This window comes from Mizuhopecten yessoensis, unplaced genomic scaffold (genome assembly GCF_002113885.1).
Source record: "Mizuhopecten yessoensis strain PY_sf001 unplaced genomic scaffold, ASM211388v2 scaffold9109, whole genome shotgun sequence".
In the NCBI taxonomy this organism is placed as follows: Eukaryota; Metazoa; Mollusca; class Bivalvia; order Pectinida; family Pectinidae; genus Mizuhopecten; species Mizuhopecten yessoensis.
In genome coordinates, this window is record NW_018407883.1 from 771,876 (window position 1) to 784,148 (window position 12,273).

Below are 12,273 nucleotides of genomic sequence, written 5' to 3' on the forward strand. Positions count from 1 at the left end.
TGTTTCTAGTCATCGAAGCAGGCGGCAAAATTGTTCACTGATATATGTTGTTCTCACTCCCCGGCGATAGATACACATTATATGAATATCGTGATGTCAGCATAAGGTTTCAACACTATCTCCGGAACCTGTCTAATGTTTATTGCGTTTCTGAAGATTTAGGCGTCAAGAGTTTGAATATTCACATGTGAATTATCTAAAACACGACTACGACCTAGCGTTACTGTATATCAAACCTATAACAAGACGATATGACGTCTGAATATTCCCTTAAGAAGTTCCCCACCGTGTAAAAATTCTGGCATTGTGCCATCTTCTTAAAGAGAGGATAGACGCCAGTTCATAGACAGACAAGGGATAATCATTGATAGAAGCGCCAGCTGACCACATTTCTTTGATCTTTTTACTTACTGAAATGATTAAAGCAGCCACGACCACACAAGCTCTTAAAATAAAACGAAGATTTGGTCTGTTTGACCTTTCCCTACTTGAATGATTTACAATGTAAACATGTTAAGAGTCATGCCATTACTTATGACGGTTCAAATCACAAAACTGAACTTTTTTTTTAAAATTCATAGCCATACGCTACATGTACCTCTATTTGTAACGATATAGAATAGGAAGAAAGCTATGTCACGATGGTGGTAAAACTATGTCAGGATAACGATGAAACTATTTTCCGGTGGTGAGGAAGCTATGTTCCAATGGTAATAAACTATGTTCCGGTGGTGAGGAAGCTATGTCCCGGTGGTAATAAACTATGTTCCAATGGTAAAATACTATGTTCCGTTGGTATATATGGTGGTGAGGAAACTGTGTTCCGGTGGTGATAAAGCTATGTTCCGGTGGTGAGGAAACTATGTTCCGGTGGTGAGGAAACTGTGTTCCGATGGTGATAAAACTATGTTCCGATGGTGATAAAGCTATGTTCCGGTGGTGATAAAACTATGTTCCAGTGGTGAGGAAACTGTGTTCCGATGGTGATAAAACTGTGTTCCGGTGGTGATAAAGCTATGTTCCGGTGGTGATAAAACTATGTTCCAGTGGTGATAAAACTATGTTCCGATGGTAAAATACTATGATCCGATGGTATACATGGTGGTGAGGAAACTATGTTCCAGTGCTGAGGAAACTATGTTCCGGTGGGGATAAAACTATTTTCCAGTGCTGAGGAAACTATGTTCCGATGGCCATGGTAATTTACTATGATCCGATGGTATATATGGTGGTGAGGAAACTGTGTTCCGGTGCTGAGGAAACTATGTTCCGGTGGTGAGGAAAATATGTTCCGGTGGTGAGGAAACTATGTTCCAGTAGTGATAAAACTATGTTCCAGTGGTGATAAAACTATGTTCCAGTGCTGAGGAAACTATGTTCCGATGGCCATGGTAAAATACTATGATCCGATGGTATATATGGTGGTGAGGAAACTATGTTCCAGTGCTGAGGATGCTATGTTCCGGTGGTGATAAAACTATGTTCCAGTGCTAAGGAAACTGTGTTCCGGTGGTGATAAAACTATGTTCCGGTGGTGAGGAAACTGTATTCCGATGCTGAGGAAACTAAGTTCCGGGGCTGAGGAAACTGTGTTCCGGTGCTGAGGAAACTATGTTCCGGTGGTGATAAAACTATGTTCAGGTGGTGAGGAAACTATGTTCCGGTGGTGATACAACTATGTTCCGGTGGTGAGGAAACTGTGTTCCGTTGCTGAGGAAACTATGTTCCGGTGATGAGGATGCTATGTTCCGGTGGTAAAATACTATGTTCCGATGGTATATATGGTGGTGAGGAAACTGTGTTCCGGTGCTGATGAAATTATGTTCCGGTGGTGATAAAGCTATGTTCCGGTGGTGATAAAACTATGTTCCGGTGGTGAGGAAACTGTGTTTCGGTGGTGAGGAAACTGTTTACGATGACGATGATGTGATGTTACTATGAGGATGAGGTGATATTACGATAACGCTCGTGAGATGTTACGATGACGATGATATGATGTTACTATGACGATGATGTGATGTTATGATGACGATAATATGATGTTACTATGATGATGATGTGATGTTACGATGACGATGATATGGTGTTACTTTGACGATGAAGTCATGTAGATTTATAGTGTTATGGTGGCCATATATGACGTCTCGCTGACGAATTTAATGCATTGATGCAATGACACTGTTGTCATAAAGACATACTATTCTAGTTTACCGTTTGAATTCAAACCTTTATGAACGTTTGATAAGGTATCCGTCACCAAGAGCGAAATCAATAACTGCACTCATTTAGCGATACACTTTATAATTTGTTTTCCGAAATGAGAAAAATAATTGTTTGAATTGTACATGCATGTTTAATGTTTTGATGGAAGTTTTAGGAACACTGTACTTTGTTTTTCGCAAACGCGAATGGATGACAAAACCCGGATTTAGACTGATGACAAAAGAGGACAGGGATCACAAGGAACACATCATTGGATAAGAATCACCTTTAGACGAGTTTCTGTAATACACCCGGTGGTCATTGTAATGCGCCACTTTCAGCTTTAAACGGCATTTTGTTGTAACATCGGATTTACTTTTCTTTTATTCTGTTTGTCAACTTTGGGTGACATTACAGTACTGATGACGCTAGTAACAACCAAATACAAGTTACTCCAACGTATACCGAAACACGAGAGTGTGTATACGAACCCGGGGACCAGATTGAACAGCGTATTGTCGCGTGCTGATTGGCGAACAAAGTAGTACTTTGAAGTTTTAACAAACACTTCAATTTTATTCCACAATTCAGTATCAATACAATTGCGTATGATATGTCTATAGGGTGATTTAAGTTTATCAATAGAACTCTGAGCTGAAAGTTAGATTTGAAATTGTTTCGATTTTCCCCCGGAACAAATTTCGCGCATGGACAAATACAGTGAACACCGTAAATCCGACCTTGCCCTCCACGAGGGAGTTATTTTTGGAAGTTAATTCGAACTTTTCTCTTTGCTCATTTTGTGAAGAATCCAGGCGTGAATTTATTTGTTGATTGTATGGGAACCTGACAACAGTCGGTAGATTCTATAACAGCCTCGTTATTTGACATGTCGTCAGAAACTGAGGAACCGTGGATGCGAGACGCGTGAAACTGATAGCGTTTGAAGTGAGTGATCTTGCGACGGAGCACAGGTTCGTTACAAATGTCTGAAATGTTTATGTGTGCTGTGACTCATATCAGTAGGTCTGTAACATATGTGTCAGTAGGTCTATAGAATATGTGTATTTCAGACATTTGTAACGAACCCCTGTTGATCAGTGCAGTGTAACAGACGATATTTCTGATAAATTGCATGAGCGTTAAAATTGTTTCCATTGCCGGCATTGGTGATTTCAACCGATGTGCATTTTGTACGATATTGCAGAGCTTGGTCTTGTTTTCGTTGTAATAAAAGTTTTTTTTTTATTTTATTTTTTATTTTGCACATAAATTTACAATGACATTGTCAAATCTCACAATGCCCAGCGATATTTCAGCAGCCGTCATGTTTATTTATATTGGATATTGTAGTTCCGGTCAGTGTTGTATTAATACGCTAAGAATTTTGTCTCGTGATGCATGGTAATTAAAGTCCCATCAACGACACAGCTTCCAAAGAGGCTATATAGTGACAATGCCATGCCAATGTAAATATTTAGACTTAACAAACACACAACAGTCGGAGTACGCATATGCTACCTCGTATATTAAAAGGGACAATACTATAGGACACGTGTTGTTTGTCACAGCTGTACTTTAACATGCCAAGTATTGAGATGGATAGTCTGATATTAGATATAGCATCATCAAAACAACGCTCCATAATATCAACCAACGTCTGGCTTAATGAATTGGCTTCCATTATATGATACAACAGCAATAAATCCTACCCGGGGACACTGCATACATGTTAACTGCAGCATACAAATGTAAAGAAAGATTCACGCTGAAAGCACCATCCGCCATTATATTTTATCGGGAAACCTTTTCTTGCTGAAATTGATAATCAAAAACATAAAAACCAATTTTCTCAATATAGCAGCAACGGTAACACTCCGTTCTGAAGAGCGCGATTGCAATTTACTATTCATCTGTCCGCTATAGCAAATTGTGCCTACCTTTTCACTATAAATAAATGTTTTTGAGCGATTTGTGGTCTGTTTTTCTAGAAATCTTACCCCATACATCAGATCCGTAATAAATAAACGTAATTTACGACAATGATTACTGCTTCGGGTCATTTACTTCAATCGTATGAAGAAACAGTTTTGTTGGTAGGGAAAACAGCTTTTAATAAGTCTACGTGACTGCGGTTCTCGTGCTCGCATTGCGCGATTATAGTTGTGATGTAGATCATAAATAGCTTTCATTAGTTTTCCACTGACGTTTCTTTTTGTAATATCCTCCAAAGCCAAACACACGCCTCGAGGTGTAACGTACCAAAGAGTTTCTTATCAAATAAACAATGGATGATCGGTGCATGAACTACAGTAATCGGCAGTAGATATACAGGTTTCTACGACAATGAGTATCAGTATTCGATGATGTTAGCTTTGGTTTAAGCAACAATTTTGCCTAGACGTGATACAAGGATAATTGCCCCTACCATACCTTCATCTTTGTTATTTTTACGCAGAGTGTTATAGTTTACCTGCCTTGTCGGTCTGTCTGTTTACGTCCTATCAACAGCTATTGTCATTTAAGAACGTGCAGGGTTTTGGTGGTGGAGGAAAGCCGGAGTATACGGAGGATAACCACCATCCTACGGGAGGTACCTTGCGACTGCCCCAAGTAGTTCTCGAAATCGCGAGGGCTAGTGATCGTACACGGTTAGACGCCCTAACCATTCGGCCATCACAGCCCTATCGGGGTTGGAGAACTGACCATCCACGGTTCGGTAATATACCTGAATTCAGCAGAATGTTAAACAAATTGACATCATAGGCACGAGAGGTAGAACAAATATAAGTCTGAGGACGGTTAATGTCTGTTTATTTTTAAAGTGACAAGGCTTTTCTTCCGTGACGTTATATTTAAGTAAAACTTTCCTGCGTTTTCACCATTATTTTGATTACCTTTTAAACCACAATACTACCTACTGACGTCACTCTTACATACAGGTCGATCACCTAGGGAATGTTATCCTCGGTGACAATTTAAAGTCGGCAAAATCAAAAAAATCTTCCATTACCTTAACGTCCATAGTATTAATTGAAATTGAAGTGTTGCTGAAACGTTTTACTGTCCAACGACAATTTCAGAGGCTAAGGCCTTCCGATTAATGAATTGTATTGCTAAATTTACTCTATTGTTACACGGGTCAAATAACAATACCGCTTTTTCATTTAAACTTATTTTTATTTGCCTCTGATATACAAATGGGATTGGGCACAAGTTGTCCAACGTATAGAAAGCCTTTTCCCAATAACATAATAAAATATTTTATACAAAATGGCACATTTTAAATTAATTAATATTTTCAATTTTGTTAGTATCAAATTGGGAGATAGAGAGNGGGGGGGGGGGGGGGGGGGGGGGGGGGGGGGGGGGGGGGGGCGTTAAAACGTTTCGCATATACACTTTTAAGATTAATTAAACAAAAGCTAGCCATACTTCGTACTACGTTATGGTTGTTTTCTCATATTCTCATATCATATTTTCCCGACGTACATTGACTGTTTAAAAACTGTATAGCATGCGTTGACTATTTAAACACACATCTTACGTTGGCCAATGTTGTATCAGGTCTGTTTACAAATGTTTAGTAGAATGACACCTGTTCGTTGTGTTTTAATAAGCATGTGATTTGAGTACTCAGTATTTCAATTTCAATTTCAATTGTAATTACCCCGTCATACACATTACAATAAACGTCGGATAAATATTAAATGTTTATTATTTTTCAGATCTGAAAGTTGGTAAACAGACCCTACCACAGCAGGACCCAAACACGACATATTGTCCAAGTTGAATGTGCGCTTGGCTGGTCACCGGAAACGCGTCATAGTCCGTCGTATGTGATACCGGACGTGTGTACGTTGGTTGTCAATACTCAGCCTAAATAAACATGGCGAGTAACAAGATTGGCAGTGGTTGGCCAAATGTTACTTCTATAACGGCACCACAATCTACGAACGAGAAAGGTAAATCAAATGTCTGGAAGGATATGTATTCAAAACTCCGCAAAAACAAAAAAGACCTCCGCAACGGGTACGCATTTGGGAAGAAACCGCACAAGTATAATAGCCCATCTCCGGCTTTGGCTCCAGAAAATAAAACAAACTCACCCGTATCCACAGTATCGGAACAGAGCAACTCAGTTTCCGCTTCTTCTTCGTCAACTTCCGGTTCCAAATCGCCAACTACTATATCCGCGATCAAGCTTTTCCAGGACAGCGACACTCAGACGGATAACATGAAGAACAATACAGACACCACAGATGACTGTATAATGGCGATGGCGCTCGCCTGCATCATCGTCCTCCCAATGGCGATTATCGTCGTTCTTGTCGGCCTCGCAACGCCGTTTTGGTACAACACAGGAACCGGAAACCTAGGACTTTTTCAGATGTGTTACACAACTTCCGGTACATGTGAAACTGCAAGCTCCTTCTTGTCTACTGTTTCTTCGACAGGTAAGAAATATTATAATTGTGGTAGCAAGCCATATTGTTAATCGTTTGAATACTGTTTGAACTACGATATGAACACATACTTAGGTATGTCTACTGATATTTGCACCAAAGAAACCTATCCAAGTAAGCCTCACGAAGAACATGATTGTTGGTGGTCAAACAAGTAGACAGAATAGATAAAGGGTGATAACATTATCTTAAGCTTGCCTTAAACTACCCCACAACAGTTATAAAATAAGGTATAGTTGTTGATTAAATTATAAGTATTGTTAATGGATTACTCATTGCCTTTGTCTAACGCAGCTACAAGTGATAAACAAATGTCAGGCGGGACAAGTATGTTATGTGACAGAACTCCACCAGGTGTCGTGAAAATCTGTGACAACTGTTTAACTACTATCATAACAGTATGGGAGAGTGTCTTAGGCGACATTATGAAAATGACAAAGGGTTTCCAAGCTTCTAGTTCAATATATATCGGTTACTCATCCCTTGGTCGTAATTTGTTTTTAACGTCCATGCCTATCCCATTGTGTTCGTTCAGTATGGTTAACAGTGTTTATCGTTTTATTAACATCATTTGAAGACTTGCCTTCACGTATTAAGTGTGTAATGTATGTATCGGTGCTGTGGATGTGTGTTGGTATACCGATGCCCGTTTAAGAGTGCTACCTTTCTGCAAAACCGAGCTGAATGCGCCCATCATAGTAATCAACCTGTGTAACATCAACTGACAACGGTAAACCAGTTGTGGCTTATCCTAAATGCTGAGCCTTTGTGAGGGAAAACAACATTTGTACGTCTTGTACTTAAGACAGAATACAGTACGTTGCCTATCCCACATCAAAAAAACGTTTGTGCGATGTAACAAACAGTACGGTGGTGCCAAAGGAGGCATTTCAAAGTATCAAGACAACGAATCGAGATACAGGTGAGATAGGGCACAGAACCGAACTGTGTGGGCTTTGCAATTTGGTGCGTTATACAAAGTTGTTGTCCCAGTGGCAGGAAATAACAACATTCTTTTTCTCACATGAAAAGACGCTTATAAGAATGTCATGTGCTAAATGGCACATAAGCAAATCAAATCACTGGTATAGAACGATCGGTGGATTGCTCTCCGTATGATATCCCCACTCCGCCCCCCCCCCCCCCCCCCCCCTCCCCCTTTCCTGGCTAGTCTGGTATGGTTGTACCTATCTAGCTTGGCCAAATGGTACATCTAACTTCGTAAGCCAATCGACTGCAGTAAAAAGACGACAACCTACCGGAGGGTCCCAGAAAGTTGCCGTCAACCTTCATTGACAAAAAATGCCATCTCCACAAAAGGACAAAATACGTCATAGTGTGAGCACATGATGACAGATTAGACCAAAGCGTCAACACACAGGGACATGATAAACCATTGTGTCAATACATAATGACAAAATTGACCCTACATTCAACACACATATAAATAGACCCTAACGACAGTACACAAGGATAAAATAGACCGTAACGGCAACGCATAATGTTAAAAATATAGAACCCGTTAAAATGACCGAGCCGCAAACTGTGGGTAAATGTGCGGCTAAAATTGAATTCATAAAAATTCATAAATGATTCAAACTCCAATGACTAATATTTATGTCAAGTATGAGACTGCTACTTGTCTCACCATGCGCAGGGTAGAACCGATGTTTACGTTATCATCATCCATAAGCGAATTCACGAGATGTCATTAAAGCAAAATCTAGCAAATGACGATTCAAGTCGGAGATCGAGAAAAGAACATTCTTGTATGCATCGTAAAAGGCGACTTACGTGGAAACTCCCTGCAGAAATGGGAATTTCATTTTTGCCTTCTACTTAGGGGGTCCTTCTTTTCAGGCCGGGACATACAAAAAAGTCTGGTTTAACGTTAGGGTAATGATACTAACTGGTTCACCCGTTTTCAGTATGACGTGACGGGGCGTAATGATGTGTTTGGTGCCTTTGGGATGGTATTTCAGTGAGGTAGCATAATGAGGTCGGCTTCAGATCCGCGCTATCACAAGAAGTCAAATATACCAATGTGTCCTGTCTCCGGCACACATACCCATTTGAACGCATACACAGCACATTTGAAGGCAAGTCTGTAACTGACACTACATGCTAAATCCTGTACAACCAGCCAACCAACGAATGACGACCATGTGCCCCACAGGGTCAGACGTAATGTTTACAAAACACACGTACTTTCATCATAATTGGTAAAGATCTATTACGTCATTTGGTTTGCTAAACCCACTTTGTAATTAACTAATAAAGTAGTATTAAAAAAAACATGATCGTAATAGCAGAAACAACTTGCCAAAATGTGAGAAAAAATATCATTTTAAAAGGGCCCACTGGGCTGGGGTATGTATAACATTATGTAACTCATCGAATTCCTTACGGCACGTAAGAAAATAAAATTAATTTCCCTTTTTTATATCTTTGACACGTTTCACACAGTGAGTGTGGTATAAAAGGAAACGTTTATTATGGAAGAAAAATAAGAAATGCCAGTTTTATTCTGCTGATTAGAAAACGAGCAAATGTTAGCGGCACGGTACGTATAACAAACAAGTATGTTTAATATCACGGCGCTTAAGTACACTCTAGTTTCAACACATCATGAAAACATATACCACAACATCAACAAATAAGGACAAGATTTACCACAGTGTGAACAAATACTGCCGTACTATTCCACAGAGCCAACAACAATGGCACCACGTATACGTACTGCAACATCAACAAACAATGACAAAATATGCAACAGCGACATCAAGCAAGGACAACATGACAACATGCATCACAGCGTCAACATACAACGACAAAATATACCACATCGTCAACACACAACGACAAAATACATCACAGCGTCAACACGCAACGACAAAATAGACCACATCGTCAACACACAACCACAATATATTATCACAGCGTCAACACATAAGGAAAACATACACCACAGCGTCAACACATAACGACAAAATATACCACACCGCTAACATACAAAGACTACATAAACCATAGCGCCGACATAAAAGGACAACATATATCGCAGCGTAGAAAAATGTTCTTGCAGTGTAAAAGTTGCCTGGAACACATGTGACACCATTCCTTATGTATCCTGTGAACGGGACTGTGATGGCCGAGCGAATAAGATGTCGGACCGTCTACGATCACTAGCATTCAACCACTAGGTCGCGGGATCAAGGCATACGTGGGGCAGTTTCCAGGTATACACCCCCACACCCCACACCCACTCCCCTTACCACAACCCGGACACGGCGTTAGCTGTTAATGGACCGTGTAAAGGAAAACAAGTCACTAGCGATCAACAGTACAGCGAACAAGGATTAATTCTTAGTAGAAAATGAAATGTCATGACCGGGGATAAGACATCGTAATCACTTTTAAACTTTCATTAAAACAATCTAAAAACCCAAAGGTTGGAAAACATGGCGACGTAGCGACTTTTAAAGTAAACAAGTACTTCTGACGCACGCCGTATTTGAGATAAGATCTATTGTGCTGACGTTTGCCCTCCCCTGGGTCTCCGTACCATCACCTGCTTTGCGCGTAAAAGCTTTGTGCATACGTAACCGCCCCAAGAGATGTCTCTACTTCTTGTTTACAAATATGATTGCATATTTACCAAATAGATACATATCAACTGGAAATATAACATACAACAAAAAGCATTCATGTAAGATTCATGGCCGCATTTCGGATATCTGTCATTTTATTACTTAATGTATCGCATGATATATGCTCAAGCCAAAAGAATGAGAATTGGTCCAAATTGCATAAAGCCCACAAGAGGGCCTTGTTTACTGTGTTTACAACATCTGGAATGTAACTGTTTATTATTTAAATATCTGTTAAATACGTATATTTAGATTATGTATTCATATTCATTAGTGATCCAAGTTATCTAAATATCTATACTGTGATAGTGTTTGCACCATGAAAGCGTCCATGTTATCAGCGCATATGGCATACATGGAACGGCCCTACATTGTACGTTACTTTATTTTTTGTCAATTATATTGTTACTTGTTGTGTGCGGTGGGAGGTGATTCTTCAAAATAACACTGATCCAATTATTTTGCGATCTCGACACAATGAGTGATGATTTTGGTATTCTTTAGATAGAGACGTGCAGTGTGTATGTTACTAATGTGAACGCCGACTGAAAGCAGTTAATTACATAATATAGATATGATAACCGTTTTCAAAACAAACAAACATTTATGTTCGTTCATAAGAATCATGTTGGAAAGATGTAGGTATGAACATATACCAGCCTATTTGTCTTCGTCGCTGTTATGCCGACCTTTTCATTCACTAAAAAATACATTCCATCCGTTTTAAACCTACAAGCTGTAAAAACGAACTCTAATAGATTTGCAAGAATCGCTTTCTTTCTCTCTCCCGCTGTCTCCTTGTCGCTGTCTCTCGCTTTCTCTGTCTGTCTCTCTCTTTCTCTCGATTTTTGAGCCATTTCAATTAAAAAATTGTTTTTTTTTGTGTGAACCATTTCATAAAATAGGAACTAAGAAGTTATATATTGATGCACATGTTTGGAGCTTTTTAACACACAATATCTGATCACACTTGTTTGCAGATTTATTTTGGTCGCTTTTGTGTCCCAAGAAAGTTGTCTATAGAGTGATGAACCCTACATTGGAAGACTTTGGATCTGCATAAAAACGTGTCTACACAATGCATGCCAGCGAGAATAGTCCATCGAGATTTATAATTTACATTGACATGATAGACAGCGTACTATCACCTTCATAATGACTCATTAACACCGAAGAGCTCATTAAAGCCAATGAATGATCAATTAAACTTGAGGTTTTTGAAGTAAAACCAATTTTCATGATGTAATACTTACCATAACTTTAGTATGCATATACAATACCTACACCCATCTTTGTAGCCCAAAAACAAAAGATTCAAATATCCCTACCTCCCTACCGTGACGTTACCTCTATCTCGATGACAGAGCCACGGAGTGATCTCCCTTCCTCAAACCCCCTTTTATGGAGCCTAAAGGCAGCCAGGATGAGGAGGCAAGGGGAGGAATACAGGGTGGGACTCCATAAAGTTATGGTAAGTATTACATCATGAAAATTGGTTTTACTTCAAAAACCTCAATTTCATTTCAGTAATAATTACCATAACTTTAGTATGCGAATTCGTCTTACCGTAGTGGAGGCTTCGAATCCAGGCAGACCAGGCTGACGGAACAAACTCGAGACATGCTCAAGGTAGGGAAAAGGTTCAAGGAACCCCCCTAATAAAGCCCCGAAAGTAATTAAAAAATGGAAAACCTCCCCGTGAAACGAGCAGGTGTACCACCGTGGTGCCTGATAGCATACTATTTAAAATCACTGAATTACTGTGGAGGAACAGCCACAGACTGTGCAACCACCACCGGTCCAAGGGAATACAATCCATCAGAATGAGAGGCCAAGGACCGGAGATAAAAATCCGTGAAGGTAGTCTGTCCGCGCCAGAAAGCTGCGGACATGACCTCCTGAAAGGGGGACCCATTGAGGAGGGCCCATGACGCAGCAAGGGCCCTGATCTCATG

General features: G+C 39.9%; 1 protein-coding gene across 1 annotated transcript in view; it reads left to right on the forward strand.

Moving 5' to 3' along the window:
* The window catches only part of LOC110457327, a 30,863-nt gene that overhangs the window by 10,304 nt on the left and 8,286 nt on the right, over positions 1-12,273 (forward strand). The window contains exon 2 of the mRNA XM_021508548.1: positions 5,931-6,659. Within this exon, the coding sequence (XP_021364223.1) occupies positions 6,092-6,659 (568 nt within the window). The 5' untranslated portion in view covers positions 5,931-6,091. The remainder of the gene's footprint in view (positions 1-5,930; positions 6,660-12,273) is intronic.